General features: G+C 42.4%; 1 protein-coding gene across 1 annotated transcript; it reads left to right on the top strand.

The window, feature by feature from the left end:
- Positions 1–1,303: 1,303 nt before the first annotated feature.
- On the top strand, positions 1,304–17,005 carry LOC127472005 (transmembrane protease serine 11B-like protein). The gene is given in 10 exon segments (XM_051789569.1): positions 1,304–1,400; positions 9,488–9,607; positions 10,850–10,965; positions 11,393–11,460; positions 13,046–13,209; positions 14,200–14,238; positions 15,283–15,463; positions 15,691–15,956; positions 16,301–16,443; positions 16,844–17,005. Coding segments are annotated over 10 exon segments (1,356 nt in total).
- The last annotated feature ends 1,689 nt before the right edge of the window (positions 17,006–18,694 follow it).

Raw genomic sequence — 18,694 nt, 5'->3', positions numbered from 1 at the left:
ATCACCCTCTAGCTAGGCTTCTGACTGCATTTCTCTTGCACATCTGGACTGACTCAAGTGTTCCTATATGGGATGGTGGTGCAGCTTCCAGTTAAAGAATTGAGAAGCAATTACATTATATGTGTCATTAACAACCATATTCATCCTGTTTTGTAATAATTTATGCTGAGACATTGACTGAATTTAAATTATGAGAAGCTGAGGCTTATCTTAACCTATTTTTCATTCAAAAGAAGCTAACCTTCTCTGAAAGTCAGTCTTCCTGTTACTTGGGTATGGACTTAACATAAGGTGAAAGGAAGAGCTCCAGACATGTAAGGTGTATTTGCATCAGCGTGTTACTAAGCTGGTGATCCCTGAGCTGTAGAGAGGTCAAAGGAAGGTCAGTAAGGTGGAGGAAAAGAGTCCCTAGAGGTTGAAAAGTTTATTGCAGCAGAGCAAAGCAAATATGTGCCATACATGTATCTTGTGATGTTCTGTCTTTACTTGCCTTCTGAAACAAATCTTTGTGTAGGGCTATGTGGTAATATATATCTTCTAGTAATTTTGGTGGTACTGAGAAAACTTAAAACTGAAAAAAGGATTCCCAAGAAAAGATTGAGAAATGTTACTTTAGGTTAACTTTAGGTTAGAGTTTGTGCTTGTGTTAATTGATTGCCAGCTAACTTGCTGTCACTAGCAGAAGTGGAAGTTCTTATTTAGACAACCTGCAAATATTCATATCAGAAATGTTTATGACACAGAAGAATTTTTCCAGGACAGAAATGTGTGGGTGGCTAGGTGACCACAATTAAAATTAGCACCTAAGGAATTAAAGAAGAATGAAAAAATTGAATTTAGCTGTTGCTATGAGGGCAAATTCTTGTCTAGCTGAATGTGCAATTTCAAGGAAGTTCAAGGGAGTTTAGAGGCACATGCCACTGATTCTCCATCCGTTTATGTCGGGTCTGTATCTGGTCTAGGACTGAACATTGTCTCTTTTGAGCATGAAAATTTTATGCATTGGTCCTGCCCATAATTTCTGATTTGTTCTTAATTATACCAAAGAAGGAAATACACTCCGCGTCCTTGCAAAATTTTCATGGCTCTTCTGATTTGGGGTGTTGCAGGGTGTAGCTAATACTCTGAGAAGGCTTCGGGATTCCTGGATGAAGGGTGTGATGAAAGAAGTGTATTGTTATTGTTTTAGGGGAGGAATCATGCTACTGGGTAAGCCTCTGTCACTGAGACTTGCTGGACTTGTTTGTTCTGACTTGCCTATGACTCCTTTCTTTCTTAATTCAGGAGATAAAGCCTCAAGTCTATGCTGAGATGCTGCACAGTGTATTGTGGCGTTCAGGACAGTGCATCTCCTGGACAGAAGAGCTTCTTGCCAGCCTCTCAGTGGTAGCCAGAGGTGAGTGCCACAGGCTTCTGTCTTGCTCCTTGGTAGTTTGGGCAGCATGGCTATATCGTGTGTAGATTTATAGGGCAGTTTGAGCTTTGACCGAGAGTGTGGGGAGAATGGCACCAGTTCTGAGCTTGCTTCTGATTTGATCTGCCTTTCATGCATCAGTAATCCTTCTGATATTTCAGCCTTTCTCCTCAACTGAAATGCATTTGTTTTCTGAGAATTCTGCAGCTCCTCTGCAGCATGGTGTGACAAACTGAGGTGGCCTATGTGGAAAGCAGGTGAGAGTCATCTTACTGTGCCCTGACTCTGATCTACTGTCTGTGCTTGTGCAGTTAGAATGTGTTGCAGTTTCAACTGCTGAACTAGAGGATGAGAGGAGTACAGTTGGTAATAGTAGCTTCTTGTGCTCTTGTTTATTTTCATGGACTTAGTGTGCAGCCAGTGAAGTGTTAATCTGTGCAGAATCAGCTTGGAAACACACCAAATCTGGCACCTGACTGTTTCTCCCACCCTGTCTTGGAATGAAAATCAAACTGAAAACCTACAAAGACTACAACTACTAGTGTGGTGCCTCGTTTTTGGAGTAGATTTCAACCAGTCAAAGAAGGACAAAGGGAGGCAGGCAGAGCTACTTTTGAAGGCTGAAAAGCAGAGATCTACTGCCATAATCTGTGACTGCCAAACTAACAGAACAAGATACTTTTCTATGACCAACACAGCTGGAAATGGAAATTGAAGTGGTAAAGATGATGTAGAAATTACAGAACCTTATCCTAAACCAACTGTAATCAGTGGCTTGTACTTAATTTTTTCTTTACACTGATATGGCCTCTGACATGTTGATGCAGATTGTAAAGTCCTTATGCAGTGAGTAGCCCTCCTACTTCTATTAAAGCTGACTTCAGAATACGAGAATCTTTTTCAAGATGTTGGCTGTGGGAGTCAACTATAGAAAGACACATTATTGATCAAGGGTATTTCAGTTGTTGGCATTACAGTTGTGTCCCACAGACCATTGAAATGGTACAGGAGCCTAGCTCTATTCCAACAATTAAAGAGCTCCTAGCTTCCAAAGAGTTGTATGCAAAATGGATGAGAGAGTAAGGAACAACAAACCTTTTGTGCTGATTGCACAGGTGATCCAATAATCAGGGAAGCCTGCATAAGCACCATTTTTCCATGATGGATATAGTTGCTGGTAAGACATCCCAGAGACTGAAATGCTGTCCTTGAATCTTCATGTAAGTAACAAGAACAATATTTGGAGCTGTTGTCTTTACCCAGCTGAAATGTGCTCTTGGGAAGCAGCAAGACCTTAGCAAAATTGGAGGGTTAAGGGGAGGAGCTCAATTAGTAAGTGGCAAATACATTACTGATGCTTTATCTGACTGCAGAGTGGTGGCATGCAGCACCTACTGTTTTTGTGGGATGTTCAAGGGTGTGGGGAGATCAAGCTGATTCAGTGTGACGCATAGAAGAACATACATTTTGTTTCTCTCAGCAGATCCCTTCAATGTTTGGAAGTTTTCCATTGTATCAGAATTGTTTTAGGAGAAATTAAACATTGAGTAATTGAGACTGGTAGGTAACTGACCTCATCCAAACAAGGGTCTCACAGTACTTAGGCAGGCACTAGCTTCTTCTGTTTCAGTTCTCAAAGAGTAGAGGTTGTTCCATTCTTTTAAGTACGTGTATCCTGAGTATGCCACAAAAGAGCATAGGAGACATGTTAGGTTGGTGTGGTTGCTTGTGGTAAAGGTGGGAGTGAAATCAGCATATCTTGCTTTGTGGCCCTGTGCTTTTGCTACAGGGCTCCTGCACTAAGCCAGATGCATTTCAGTTGCTGCCATTGCCAACCATCCTGCCAAGGCAGATAGATTTAGGGACCTAGTTCAGATTTTCCAATCTCACCCACCAGGCCAGCAGATTAATCTGTTCAGTTGCCCTATGAAGAGTGTCTAGTAAGAGTGACTGTAGACATGTGCCTGAATCCAACATTGACTGGAAAAACCAGACATGGCCATAAATGCGGAGAGATCCTCCTCAGCAGATGTGCCACCCAACCTCTGCCACTGGCTCTTCTGAGAGTACTGGATTATCAGTTAGCAGGTGTATAATAATAAAAAGTGCAATAATAAATTCATTATAGGAAGGCAGCAGCAGATCACATAGAAGAGGTTGTGTGTTTTCGTCTATGCAGAGTGTGGCAATACACTTCAGTAAACAGCTGGTACCAGAAAACATTAATCTAAAGGCAAATCTAGTTTGGAGTGCTATGAGGGCTTATCTCAAGAAGTAAAAAAATGTTGAGGGCAGATCTGTAAAACAGAACAGGGTAGCTGTTCCCTGCTTATCCAGCAGCTCAGTGACTAGGAACACATGATAAAGTTATACATCCTTTTCTTGTCTGAGAAGACATTTTCTGATCAGTTTGTTGGTATCTTTTGCTGAGGCTTTTGATAGCTCACAGTAACTCAACCAGAAGAGATGGATAAGCTCAATACAGTGAATCAAATCCGTCAGGCAGAGGTGGGAGCTGAACATTCATTAATTGCATTGTGAATGAATATAGTAACATTTTAGGGAGTTTGGTACATGATGAGAGAGGAAAAACAGTTTGTCACCTGTGTATTGTTCCTGTCTTTTGCTTTTGGGTAAATGTTTCAAATTTGAAGGTAAAGAATTCATTTGGTGCTGATCAGGAATCTAACTTGAAATCCTACGTGTTTTCTAGTTGGTTTCACAAGGAAGACCAGATAATTTCAGCTCTGTCAAATTTCAGTGCAACTCTTCTTCCTAATGTGCCAATATCTACTAATGTAGCTTTATTTCTTGCCGTATTTCACTTACTAAAGTATTCTGTATTGAGGTTTGATTTAATATATCTCTATCTAAACAAAACTTTAGTGTATCTTAAATACTTAATTCTATAAAAACATAGCTATTTTCACAATAATTCTTTTGGATTATTTTTTTTTTCAGTATAGAATAACTTTTTGATGATCAAACCACAATGTTTGGCTCAGAGCCAAGGTGTGTAAACTAGGAGACTTAATAGTTCGCTTTTCCAGAGCCAAATTAACTGTGATATGAAATGGAGAGGTGCTGCTGTCATGGATTGTCTTGGGCCCTTTGGGAATGGTGCATATTTTCAATGAGAACAGGGATTTTTCGCCGGTAGTATTGCCAAGATAAGCAGTTTTGTACTGAAATAAAAGATCTTGGGTTTGAAACTTCTCATGAATTCACTGCAGACTGACAGCTGCCAGACATAGGCTGTGAGGAGTTGGTTTTCAGAGCAGAGAGGATTTGACTTTCCAGGTGTCCCAGTGGAATTTGGATGCTGATCTCTTGCTAAGGTTTGCTCCTGCAGTATGAGAGTTATCTCATTCATAAGAGGGTGAATGGATTGGTGTTACCTGAATTCCCTTTTCTGCCCCACTAAGAGTTAGTTTGTAGCTTACTGGAGTTTGGGCAATAAAAAAAGTGGAAGCCTGTGATGTAAGGAAGCAAGACAATGTGGGTTGATTCTGGAAGGCATCTACACAGACAGCTGTGGTATTGGGGGTCTTCTGAGGAAAATGCCTGTCTATTAAGCACTGCCTCTTTGCCACAAGAAGAAAGAAATCATGCAGCCATGGTTGAAGGTGATGAAATAATTTCTGCTTCTGCTTTCATCAGCACTGCAGAGGATCAGTGCTTCTCTGGCCAGTGAGTGTTGATGGAGCAGAATTTGCTTGGTTACTAGAGTGCAGAGAAACCATGTCTGATTCCTAAACAGGGGGTCCCACCTGCCACTAAATTATTTAACTATGGAGCTGGATGTCCCAAGCACAGGAAACCCTGTCAGGTGGTTATTCTGATAGAGCATGACAAGCTTGCCCTCCATGGTACAATAGCAAAAAGGCTATGGGAGCAAAGACCTAGTTGGAGGTGTAACGTGTATGAATAATGAATGCACTGAGTGGTCATAACCTGAACAAGAACTGGCTTTCACTAACCACCCTAGCCTCTATCTCAACAGAGCTAGGCCAACCTAGTTGGGAGATAAAATAGACAAAAAACCCCCAAAATATGGGGGCTGCTGAGCTGGGTTCTGCACACAGACAGTACAATCAAAGGATACTGGCAATTGTACACTGTGGGAGTTGGTGAGACTTGGTCCTTCCATTGCAAAAGAAAATTTTTTTCCTGTTCTGTTACTTATCTTAGCAAGATGGAAGTTGAAAACATCCTGCTAAAGGGAGGAAACCTTTTTGATTTTGAAAAGATATTTCCACTTTAACTTGTATATCCTATATACAAATATATACCCTACATACATATTATTTACCTGTATGGGGATGTTGGTTGACACCATGGGGGTGTTGGTTGATGAGAAGTTCAACATGAGCAGGCAAGGTACACTTGTAGCCCAGAAAGCCAACCATGTCCTGGACTGCATCAAAAGAAGCATAGCCAATGGGTTATGGGGTCCCCAGGATAAGAAGGACATAGACTTGTTGGACTGAGTCCAGAGGAGGGCCATGAAGATGATCAGATGTCTGGAACACCTCTCCTAGGAAGACAGGCTGAGAGAATTGGAGTTGTTCAGCCTGGAGATGAGAAGGCTCTGGGGAGACCTTATAGCACCTTCCAGTACCTAAAAGAGGTCATAGGAAAGTTGAAAGGACTTTTTACAAGAGCATGTAGGGATAAGATGGGGGGAATGGCTTTAAACTGACAGAGGGATTTAGATTAGACATTAGGAGGAAATTCTTGTCTTTGAAAATGGTGAGACACTGGAACATGTTGCCCAGAGAATCTGTGGATGCCCTATCCCTGGAAGTGTTCAAAGCCAGGTTGGATGGGGCTTTGAGCAACCAGGTCTAGTGGAAGGTGTCCCTGTCCATGGTAGGGGGGTTGGAACTGGATGATCTTTAGGGTCCCTTCCAACCTAAACCACTCTGTGATTCTGTGATATGAAAACAGAAATATATGGAAGTGCTTCCTTTAAACTGTTTTCTGAAAAAAAATTCAAAGCGAAATCAGTATCAGAAGTGGAGTAGGCTTTTATTCCTCATCTCCCATGTTTTTGTTTCCCCTGGCATTACAGTAGTTCCTGAGGTATCTGTTTCCCCTTGGAAGGCTATATGACCTGTAGAGAACAAGCAGTTCTGATATGTTGGAGGAGAAGCAGGTCTGTGCTGCCGGTGTTTGTTGCTGTAGCCTGTATTTGCATGAAAAGGAAATAGAGACAGACTGTTGGAAGGACAGTGCTGCCTGTGAGAGCATGAGTCCCACAGGTAGTGAGATGCTTGGTTTTCTGAATCTTAAGGTTTTGTAGCTGAGGCATAAAGCCATATCTTGATGAAATCTGTGTACATTTCAAGAAACACAGCAGTTACAATACCAGAGTACTGTTGCCTCAATATTTGCAGAGTCAGCCACATGCTGCCAGGGCTGTGCTGTGCTTTCTCTGTGCCAGGAGCAATGAAGGAATGGTGCTCCCATTGCCATTCAGGTGGAAGCACGCTGGGGTGAGGACAGTTGCAACACGGGGAAGGGAATCAGTCTGATTGAGATGGGTGGTAGGGGCTCAGGCTGGAAGCAAAAACTCTCCAGTGAGGAGAGCAAAATAAGATGCTAAAGCAGCATCTTTCAAGCATGAGAGGTGGCTAGCTAAGGAGGGGCAGAGGCATGTTGCTGAAGTGGGCTGTTCTGATGAGCCAAGAGGCTTGCCCTTGAGGGTTATAGTTCACTGCCCATGAGGTATGCTGCAATTCCATAAACTGGGACTGTGAAAGACTGTGAGCTGTGAGATGAGTGTGGGAGTGCTTCATGGGAGGCTGCAGTGTATTAAAGAAACAAGCAGAACAGTCCCACTGGTCTTGGGTTTTTATCTGAATCTCTCCATCAGTTAAACCCTCAGGGTTAATGGATAGTTTATACAGTGAAAGTCTAGATGTTGAGAAGTCAAGGCCTCACTGGAAGCGGTTGAGTTCCAATGTGTGTTATTTACGTGTTTTTACTGCAACTTGGATTTTGCAAAGAAAGTAACCTTGGCCAGCCTGGGATTTCAGGCTCCTATCAACTGCCCTGAAGTCCATTTTCAGAGCCTTGCCATCAGGGAACTGAGCCACTCTAGTGGGGAGAAAACTTGGGCTGTGCATTACCAGAATAGAACTTTGCCCTGTAAAGTAGGAACAACAGAAGGATAGGTACTGGGCTTCTCTGTAGTATGTGACTGAAGCAGAAGACTTATTCCTGGTCACCTGTCCTGTGTATTTTGGTAACACTAAGCTGCTGGTTGTGTCTACCTGCAGTTGTGATGCTGGCTGAAGCTATCCTGTTTAACTTTTTCTTCCCAGTATGCCACCTCTTTCAGCAGGTAAAAACTAGCCTACTTCCCTTCTTAAGTAATGGATTGGACTGAGATACCTGACAGCACTCTGACTAGCCAAAACCAAGGTTTTATGTGAGGAGATTAAACTTTTAGTTGTTTTCAACTCCCCTGTCACTTACTGAGCATACCTTGACTGTCTGCAGACCTCTCAACTGCTGCCTCTGTAGTGCTATCTGGTTTGTTACTGGGTTTTTTGTCGCTGCTGTCAGTTTTGGGTTTTGTTTTTGTTTGCTTTGCTTGCCATCTCTTGCTTGTGACTTTACTTGGCTTTCTTGTCATAAGAGCAGAGCGTATAACACCATTCTACTCTCCCACAACTTCACTGTCTTTTCCTCTTTGGGATTTGTGCACCATACCCCTGCTTTCACTGCTCATCTGCTCCCTCAGATCATTTCCTAAGACAGAACCTCTACTGGTATCCTGCTCTGTTTTTACTGTGACTTTTTCTTTGACACCTTATAGTTAGAAAACCTGCAAGACTTATTTTCTCTGTCTGCCTTTCTGCCTCTTCTTGCCCCCAGCTTCTCAGATGTTGCTCAGAAATGACTGTGCCATGGGCCTGAAAAGGGGAAAACAGCATTTAATATGTCTGGTCCACAGAAATACAAGCATGGATCAATGGGTTTAAAACATTGTGGTGACTAGCCAGCTCAGACCTCCTCCCCAGGGCTGGCTGCTGCCATTTGTCACTCCAGGCATGTCTGAGAGATTATCTCACGTGTTTTTCTGTTACCTTGTGCTAATGCAGATCATGATGTGGAGACTCGGTGTGTGTCATGACAATTACTACATAGTGTGCTGTGGAATTACTGGGGGTCTTAAATAATTGTGCTTAGGGTTTTGCATCATCCTTCTACAAAGTTACTGAAGACATGTGCAAAAATGCAGTTTTCCTACTGTTCTCTTGCTTAATGCTGCACTGGAGGACATAAATGTAGGAGAAGGGCTTATATGCCTTTGTCCATGTGTGAGTCAAGTTCTCAACTCCTTTACAGATCTGTTGTTGACTTTCAGCAAATCCCTAAGTCTGGTTCTTGTTGCCATGTCACGTTTGCACAAGTAGCTCTTTCTCTCACAAACTGGCAGGAGACAGTATGTGGTCTCTTACAATGTATATGTACCTTCGGTGCAATAAACCCCAAACCCTGTAGGGAATCAGTGAATATTGCTACTCATACCAACTAAAAATAACCAAAGCTGTATGTTATATGGCATCTAGAGTATCCTTGGTGCAGAACATATTTTATCAGTCATGAATTATTACGTATTATGTTCAGTTTAAGCACCTGTGTGGGCAGTCCCCTACACTTGAAATCTGTATAATATTTCTTGATGGGAAATTGTCTCTACAAGCAATACCTGCAAAACTCTTTCTCAGGGTGTATGTGAGGCAACTGAGGAAAGTAAGAACACAGGAAATTCTCACTAAATATAAAGAAAAGTTTTTGCCACGAGCATGGGCAGAGACTGGACCAGGCATCCTGAGAGACTGGGATATCTTTATCCTTGGAGATATTAAAACCTTGACTGGACAAGGCCTGGAGCAACCTGCTGTAGAGGGACCCAGTTTAAACAGGCGGTCCAGGATCCTTCCCTACCTACCTCATTTTGTGAGGTTTTCCAGCTGAGCTAAGCTGCGTACTCAGGATGTACTACTGTCTTTGTACTAGAGCTGAATTTCTCCCTGTTGTTTTCTTCAATACAGGTAGTGATCCAGATGGACAGAGCAACGAGGCGTTTAGAGCCATGGAAGATAGCAGTCATTGTTGTGTCAGTGATAGTAGGCTTAGCCCTCATCATTGGCTTGATTACATTTTTTTTGTGTAATGGTAAGTGCACCACTCTTTTTGTTGTCACGAGTCTTCAGGAATCTGTTGTGTTTCACCTGCTACTGTTGTCTTGTCTGATCATTTAAGTATATGATTCACCCCTAGTATAGAACCCCCATGAGAAAACTCTCTAAACGCTATTCAAGATCTGAATTGATTTGAAAACCTGCAAGAATACTTGAAGTACCCTTTACTTGAATCAGGGATTTCAGTTTTAACCCTCTATTTTTTTCTTGTTTTGCGCTGGCTCCTCCACTGGTATCCATGGTGAACCAAAGGATAGCAATATTCTGTATAAGCCAGAGGTCTGTCTAGTACACAGCATAGTAAGCTTGGTATTGAACAGGGGTTTTGCAGAAACTTAACCTGTCACCTCCAGATGAGAATATTACAGAAACAGAGAGGGCAGAGCCCCTGGGCTTTTTGGAGCTCAGGAGTCAGTCCTGATTGCCAAGGGCTCAGTTTCAGTAGCAGATCACAGAATTGTTAAGGTTGGAAAAGAACTTTACGATTACCAAGTCCAACCATCTTGGCTCATGACTTGAAGCCCAGTCATTCCATTCCCAGCCACTTGGCTCATGAATGAAGCCAAGTCATTCCATTCCCAGTCTCTGAGATACAAGTGTGAGTGGTTTTGAAATGCCTTCCTGCTGGAACGGAACTAATCATGTTGTCAGCTCACCAGGAGTCAATGAGGTCGTGGCTTGCATTAGGACACTAGAAGAAGCAGTGGCAGAACTACATCTTAGCTTTGATTTTTGCCAACCCTATGTTTTGGGGTCACTCTACCATTCACTGGAGAACCAGATTTTAAACATAACCCAACTGCTGAATGGATGCAAATAGCTCTGTGTCACCTGCCTTTCAGAGGGTCAGGGACATGCCAGAGTGCAGCCAGGGAGGAGTGAGTGTGTCTACTGAGTCAGAAGGGACATATGTGGGCTGGTTTGTCTTATGCTGTGCTCACCTCAGGCCAAAAAAAAGAAAGACCCCAGAGAAATGTTGTAATGGGTGTAATTTACAGTTACTTCAGATGGTTCTCAAAGAAGAAATGAGCCCCTAGCTGGTTCATAGAGCATCAGCATGGTCCAGATCCCCCTTTTCCCAAAGTGCTGCTAAAGCTGTAATCCCACAGCTGATAGGATCACAACCAGAGCCTGGATCCTTTGCTTGTGCCATGTTATATGAGGTACTGTTCATCTTTGAATTGAATCAGCTGCCTTTTTTTTTTCTCCTCTGTAGATCAAGACAGATATTACAATGTGTCTTTCTTAATCACCAATGTCAACTACGACCCTCAGTATGAAAGGCAAACCACAGATGAGTTCAGGAACCTAAGCGAAGAAATTGAAACCATGGTAAAATAAGATATTTTTCTGTTCATGCCTGGGCTATGGTGAGGGGTCTTGCAGTTGTGTGATTGGAAATAGTCAGAGGTGATTTTACCTCATCCTTACATGTCTGGCCTTACCTGTCTAAACCTTGCTGTAGTGGGTTAAAGATGTGTTGCTGACCGTGTGCAAGCAGATGGTAAGCACAGGTGCTGTCTGTTCCAGCAGCTCTGTGGTGAAACCGGCAACCATAGAGCAGAACAGACAGTGAAATTGGCCAACTCAGCTGTTTATTTTGGATCTGTATCCTCTGATGGAAATTTAATGGTAGCTTTGGTGTAGAGGTGGAGATCTGAAAGCATTTTCTTGTGCTTCAGAGGCTCATGAGACTGTTATATCATGAAAGCATGTACTTATTACAGGTGTATTTTAACACACCCTTTTCTTTTAACAGATGTCTGAAGTATTCAAGAACTCCTTTCTAAGTAAAAGGTACATCAGGTCCCACGTTGTCAGTCTAAGGTAAGTAATGTGGTGACCTGGAATAAGCAGGGATGTGTTAATTATATTTTCTTCCTACTACTTGACCATATGGAGCATTTTGTGTTGTTTATGCTTGGGTTATACTGGCAGGATGAGTAAGCCTTGTCTGGTTGTCACTCTCCTGCAGTGCTCAAAACACTGAGGGCTCAGTTACCTTCAGAGGTCAGCAAGGAAGAGAAATTTGGCTTTATACTTCTGCAGGTTGTTTCCCTGAACACTAGTTTTTTTGTGACTGTGATGCAGTAGCTGGATTATTGAGTGATCTTTGTCTTCACTACTAGTTAACAGCTCGAGAGATGCCGAGTAAGCTCTTTATCATACTTATTGCTTCCCATGAAAGCTTGGGTTGGTGTTTACCACTCTGTATGGTGTACAGTAGGAGAGTACTATTCTCCTCCCTCTCTGGAAAGGTCTGAAGGAATAAATGAGCCCACTGTGAGATACATAAATATAGACAAGGGAACATAGGCATAGATACAGTAGACAGAAGGAGGCAAGTGGAACATACAGGTATAAATGTCCTTGGTGAGAGGTTTTAAGTCTTTCCTCTGCTGTAATTACGCATCACTCTCAGTGGTAAGAGCCATTGCTTCCCTCTCCTTCATGCTGCCTTATTTTGGAGTTGTATTTCTGTAAGGCTCAAATCTACTGTGGAATATTTTTTCCTATACAGTAAAGAACGTCAAACTTTCCACAAATATCCTTCTTCACAGCACTTCTGGGCTTTCTTGCCTTTACCTGTCTCTAGATGGAATGAGTAGTTTGCTTAAACTGTTCTACATTGTTTTCTGATGCTGGTTCCTTCCAAAAGCCTCCCATAGTGTACATCAACTGAAATTGCAGAACTGGGAGCTAAACTTCAAGAGATCTCTTTACAACTTTTAAGTTGATTGAACAGTGTATCTCTTCCACTCTTATTTTCACTACAGATACCTTGTGCAACTAGGCACTGGAGCAGCTTAGCTGCATCTCTGCTGTCTTTTCCTCAAGGCTTTGTTTGCATTCCTTGAGACTGTTGCTTTAAAATATTGGGCTCAACATTTTATAGTGACAGCAAGTGATCTCAAACTACTGAGTATGTTGTATCTAAATACAATGGATCAAATTGGCCAATAAATGGACAAGTGACTTAAATGGAAAGAAATGCCAAAAGACCTTTTTAACTTCTGTAACTCTAAACTGGATCTTTTGAATGGCTGTCAGGAATGGCATGTTGGATATCTGTTGAAGGGTTTTAACTTGCTGTGTTGTTACCATTGCCATTTGTGTTCTAATGACCAGGATCTGTGTAGAGGCCAAAGGGAGCAATCCCTTCTCTGCTTCTCAGCTCTACTGCTTATAAAAGTGTCCAGAAAATTCCCTCTGATCATTGTCATAGTGAGAACCTTTGGCTGCCTGCTGACATGTCATCACCTTCCTTTACTTGTGCACAGCTATGCTATTTGTTCTAGATGTCTGTGCAAACCAGACCTGTTCTCATATAAACAGGCAGACAGTACAAAGCAGAACCAAGAGCATTAGTGGGCAAAGAGGACAACACCACTCTGTTTGTGTTGGTTTGTAGCCCAGATCCTGGTGGAGTGCTTGCATCTGTTGTTCTGGTATTTAAATTTGCCTCTGCTGACAGAGAAGCAACGACCTGGGGTCATGTCAACCGTGTGTTGCGCAGAAGACTGCAAACAACCTCAATGGGCTTGGATGTTGACCAGTCTACCATTAGACTCACAGGCAAGTGCCTTAGGTTTGTGTTTTCAGCTAGGAATTGGTTCCTCATACTTTGCTGTTCATAGTGTAATGAGTTTCACTTTAGTATGCAAATATGGGCTATTCTTGTTTTCTTTTTTTTGCCTTTTCAAAACTGTAAGTTAAGCTGACAGCCTGGGAACTTGGAAGAAGTAGCATGCAAAGCACTAAAACACGCAGGTACTGATTTATGGGTGTGAGCTCTCCTCTGTCCATTAGAGGCTTTCTCTGTATGACCTACTTGTGTTGAATGAGACAGACTCTCTCAATTCATCAAAAAAACAACTTTGTGACCAGGGATTCACAAACTACTTTAAGGCACACATTGAATTGAACAAGAACCTGTATCACCAGGCACTGAAAGCAGAGTCCTCAAGCTATTAAAAAATGCAAAGATGAGATGGTTCCCTTCTTCACCCTCTACCATTTCCTTTGCTTATTTGACAAATTGCTGTGTTTGTAACAAAACATGAGGTTCCCTGGGCAGTAATCCTCTCCCATGAATCTGTCGCTGGTTACCATCTGAATCTGGCAGAGGGGGTTTTGTAGGAAAGAAATTGAAAATGTTGCAGTTTAGCTCCAGTCAGTCTCAGCACTGAGGATTTATGAAGACTGTTCTGACCACCTTGCCACACTAAAGCTTAAAAGATGCCTGTAAGTGTTAAGTACATATAACATGCATGTACTGTGCATGTTATATGTGTAGATGTAACTTGGACCTACTTGCAGTAGTAAGCCACTTTGGTTAACCTTGAGCTAAGGCAAGAAAGATATATCCTGTGGCCTTACACTTTCAGTGACAAACAAAAGCTTCACTGAACTTCTCCAACACAACACATTACTCCTTTTACCATACTTCACTCCATGCAGCAATGCAACCCATTTAATTTGTGTTTCTGGGTACAGGGAGGAAGTCTGTGCTAAATCACAGAGCATATGAGATATACTCACTGTGGTATTTGCTTTTCATTTCAGAGTTGAATAAGGAAAAGGGAGATAACCTATTAAACAACTGTAAGTACAAATACTTTATAGTAAAACTTCAGGGACATGGTTCTAGATGTTCTGTGTTTACAAAATCATGATGTTTTTATGAAACAAGTTGAAAAAAGAACTTATTTCATGTACTAGAGCAGAAGAGAGTGCATGAGACATGGAAGACTTCCGCTCATTTTCTTGTAGTCTTGCTGGCTCTGTGCTGTTTGTAGAATAAAGCATTCTGAATTGGTGGCAGGAAGCACTTGCTTTAATGTTGGTTCTGGGAAGTTGGGGATATGGATAAGCTGCTGTTAGCAAGTTTGCACAAGCACTACAGTTGCTCTGGGTCAATAAAAAACATTTTCCCTCCTGCCCCCTCCTCCATGCAGAAACATTTGAGAACGGATGTCTGTCAGATTTGAGCTAAAAGGGCAGAGGGTGGGAGAGGGAGAAGAGTTGATCACAGTGAGAGCAAGGCAGTGACTCAGCCCTGGAGATTGGTAGGTTCTCAGTCCATCTCTTGTTCTGTGCTCCCCCTTGAGGTCTTAAAGCTCCTATGGAAACAGGGAGAAACATAAGTACGCTCCCAGGGGACTGCATCAGTCCCCTGCATAGTCTCAAAGAGTTTGTATGTTAGTTTTCCATCTTCATATGGACCCTGAGAATTGGATCTAACTTTTTTCAGGTGGGTAACACATGATTGTGCAATTGGCACAGTGGCTGTAAGTAAATTTTTGGAGGAAGAGGACACTACTTTTTTGTTGCTGCTGTCAAGGTTAATCTGGAGGTGACCTGAAAAAAATCCTTTCTTTCAGTGTCTCAGATACACAGCCTTCAGTTCCCATGGGAGTACATATAGGCTGGTGTGTCTGGAAACTGGCTTAATGAAAAAGTACTGACTCTTCTATCAAACTTCCTTGTTTACCCTGCATCTATCCTGAGTCACTTGTGACCATGACACTTGGTTTCCCTACTTTAGGTGAAGGTCATCTCTTGACAGACACCCTGCCCTGTTACATGTGCATGTGCAGCCATGAGGGCCTTCAGTCAGCTAAAGCAGAGCTGTCTTTTCTTTGGCAGGCTGTGGAATACGGAGAGAGGCATTCTCCTTCACAGGAGTGGAGAGAATAATTGGTGGGCAGCGTGCGCGGGATGGAGAATGGCCATGGCAGGCCAGTATTCAGCTCGACGGGACCCATCGCTGCGGTGCATCGATCATCAGCAATACCTGGCTAGTGACTGCAGCCCACTGCTTTAGAGAGTAAGTCATCAGCGTCTTTCTGATTCTAAAAGCCTTAGGACTCTTGGGTGCTCTGACCTTTTTGTGCCCCTCTAATGTCTGTATCTGCTGAAAGATAATGAAGTTTGACTCTTCTCTTTCCTTAGGCAAACCTGATCACATTGCTTTCTGATGCTTAAATGCTTATGCTAAGCTTCTTTGGGGATCTTGTTTTGTGTGGCTGTGACATAACCTCAAATATCTTACAGAGGAACTAATCCTCGGAGGTGGACTGCCAGCTTTGGGATTCTGCTGAGACCTCCAAAACAGAGAAAACTTGTCCGAAGAATTATTGTTCATGAAAGATACGGTAACGTTATCCTTGATCACGAACATGATGTGGCTGTTGTGGAACTTGCATCTGCTATTGAGTTCACAAGTGATGTGCACAGTGTGTGTCTTCCTGAAGCATCTCATGTTTTCCCAGACAACACTTCCTGCTTTGTCACAGGTTGGGGAGCTTTGGAGAATGATGGTGAGTGTCTCTTGCCTTCCTGTGCCCTGTCTTTCCAAGGATATCAAGGATGTATCTTGTAGCCTACAGTTGAATTTAATACTGAAATATGTACAAAAAAGCCTTTGTGCATTATGCTAAAGAGTATCTGGTGATGATGAAAGATAGAGAAGGGTTATGGTTGGGAACAACTGAAGGATTTTGGTGGATGGGGGAACTTTCTTATTTCTGAGACATTGTCTAGGTAGATCCCTTAATTGCCTGTGATGGTAGAAAAGCTGTAGGAAAATCTGTCTACTCCTAATCTTTGCATGTTTTATGTTGCATACTCTGTCTGCAAATTGTTGTACCACTTCTCCTTCTAGGCTATAGTGTTAATCAGCTTCGACAAGCAGAAGTGAAAATTATAAGTACTGAGATCTGTAATAGTAGACAAGTATATGGTGGAGTGATAACACCTGGAATGTTGTGTGCTGGATACTTGGAGGGGGAAGTGGACGCTTGCCAGGTAAGTTTGTTTATAGGTAATAATAATAAGAAACTAGGTGGAGTGGAAACATGTTTTCTAGAAATAAAATACACTTTAGGGAGTCTGAAGTTTATGGGTTTCAATATCTCGACAGATGCAAATGAAGAGCTGCATGGCTCATGGGCTGAAGTCTGAACTTCAGTGCTTGGAGTTTATAATGCACCTATGAGAGAATACGAATGTAAGGGAGTGGACTGGGAGAGACTGAATTAGACATGGGCTGTCAGCCTCTGTCTTACCAGTAAACTGTGTGAAACTTGAATTATAGCTGAGGTCTAGAGAAAAATACCTGTCAGTTGTAACGCAACAATTTAAGACTCGGATTAGTGAGGTGAACACTGTTTGCTTTGTTCTTACCTGTTGACATTTTTCTCCTTAGGGTGACTCTGGTGGGCCACTGGTACATGTGAACTCCAGAGGAATCTGGTATCTTGTGGGAATAGTGAGCTGGGGAGATGAATGTGGAAAGCCAAATAAACCAGGAGTGTACACACGAGTGACTTACTACCGAAATTGGATCCGCTCCAAAACGGGCATCTGAAACCTGGAGCAGGTTAAGTTCTGTGGGCTGTGTACAGCTATTCCTCTGACACATTCTACTTTGTGGTCACTGTCTAAAGAGCTGCTGACTTAGCTTGTGGTCATGTATCCAAGCTTGGAGTAGTCTAGGACTTGAAATTGGTTTGGTCTGCAACCAGATAGGAATGGACTTTATTCATGTGACAGTTGTTTGCTCAGGAAGTAGTCTGTCAGAGGGACAACTACCTTCGTCTATATGCAATATACGGACCCTGTTTTCTCCATGGTCAAATGCCTTGGCTCAAGCTCTGATACCCAGGCAAAGTGTTTGAGCCCAAACAATCATCTACCAGCATCCAAGACAAGTTATAACTGAAACGTGGCCCATCCATTTGCTGTGTGCTCACAAGGCCCTATCTATCCATAGACAAGCTACAATTCAGCTCTTGACTCCAAGGCTGCTGCGCTTCTGAATTCTTGAGCTTTTTCCTGCATCATTCCAGGGAGTGTACTATAATGAAGAATGGAAGATAGCTTAGAGAAGTCCTGGTTCCTAACATCGAGTTGGACTCTTATTTAAGTGAATAGAGAATTTTTCCTTGCTGTGTTTTCCTGAAAATGAATTTGTGGAAAACACCAGCTTGTGTCCACCTTCTTTGACCAAGTGTATGCGTGCCCACTCATCGCTTCATGTAAGCAGCCTCTACGACAGTATTTGCCATGAGAGTGGCTGCTGGACTTAAGACCGAAAACCACTTTATGTTCATACCAGTCTGTTGTCACATTAGAGTATTTGGCTGAATTAATTTCCATTTTTAACTATCCAGATTGTATTTCTCTGAATAAAAGCCCTTTGCTTTTTGTGCAGGATGGACGATTGTAACAATATTGGTATGACCATTGTCAAAAAAACCCGTCTCAAACTGCTTATTTTTGTGAATGCTGTTCTCAAGTCTTTATTATTGAATATGTGCATCTTCAGCTGTATCCTGTAAAAAAAAAAGAGGTTTTTTATTACAGTGGAAATACCCATCTCCTTCAGAGCAGGGCAGAACTCCTGACTGACTCACTAATCTTATGTAAAGATCTCTCTCTTCTGATGGAAAGTAGGAATTGCCTGTGTTGCATTGTCAGACTGTAGCTAACTCATTTGATCTCAACCACACAAACCTCATATTCTCTCTGACTTGATGTTTTCAGGAGCCCATGTTTCTGTCTGCCAGGTAGGTCTCAAAGACTTTCTACAACTCAGCAGCAGAACACACTAATTCCTGGTGAAGATGCTTTTCTTGGTGAGTCTGCAGGTTCTCCAACACTTTATGTGCTGTGGACTTAATTGCTAGATAATGAGCCACTCAACTGCTCTCTTCTCCCTCTGTGGTCAGAAGAGGAAGAACTTGGTAGAGGAGCTACTGGCCCCACTGCCAATACTTGGAGCTGGTCCAGTGCACCAAGAAGAGTCTTACACAAGAAAATGCTAACAACAGGCTTTTCGTGTGCTCTTACTTAAAAAGAATAGGAGAAAGGCCCCCAGTGGTTACAGTCTTAGGATCAAAGTGTTGTCCAAGTTCAGCACAAGTCAGTTGACATAATCAATGGCAGTTCAGGGACCCCCTCTGACCGTGCAGCTCACTGCAAATGCTGCCAAAGAGAGCAGCAATCAATCCAGTTAACAGAAATATTTTGATTACACATCCTGTGATCTGACTGT

The sequence above is a fragment of the Manacus candei genome, unplaced genomic scaffold (genome assembly GCF_025592945.1).
Source record: "Manacus candei isolate 608988 ecotype Guabito, Panama unplaced genomic scaffold, ASM2559294v1 h1tg000028l, whole genome shotgun sequence".
NCBI classification, from domain to species: domain Eukaryota; kingdom Metazoa; phylum Chordata; class Aves; order Passeriformes; family Pipridae; genus Manacus; species Manacus candei.
The sequence above is the reverse complement of the archived record's forward strand: the minus strand, read 5'-3'. Positions and strand labels throughout refer to the sequence as shown.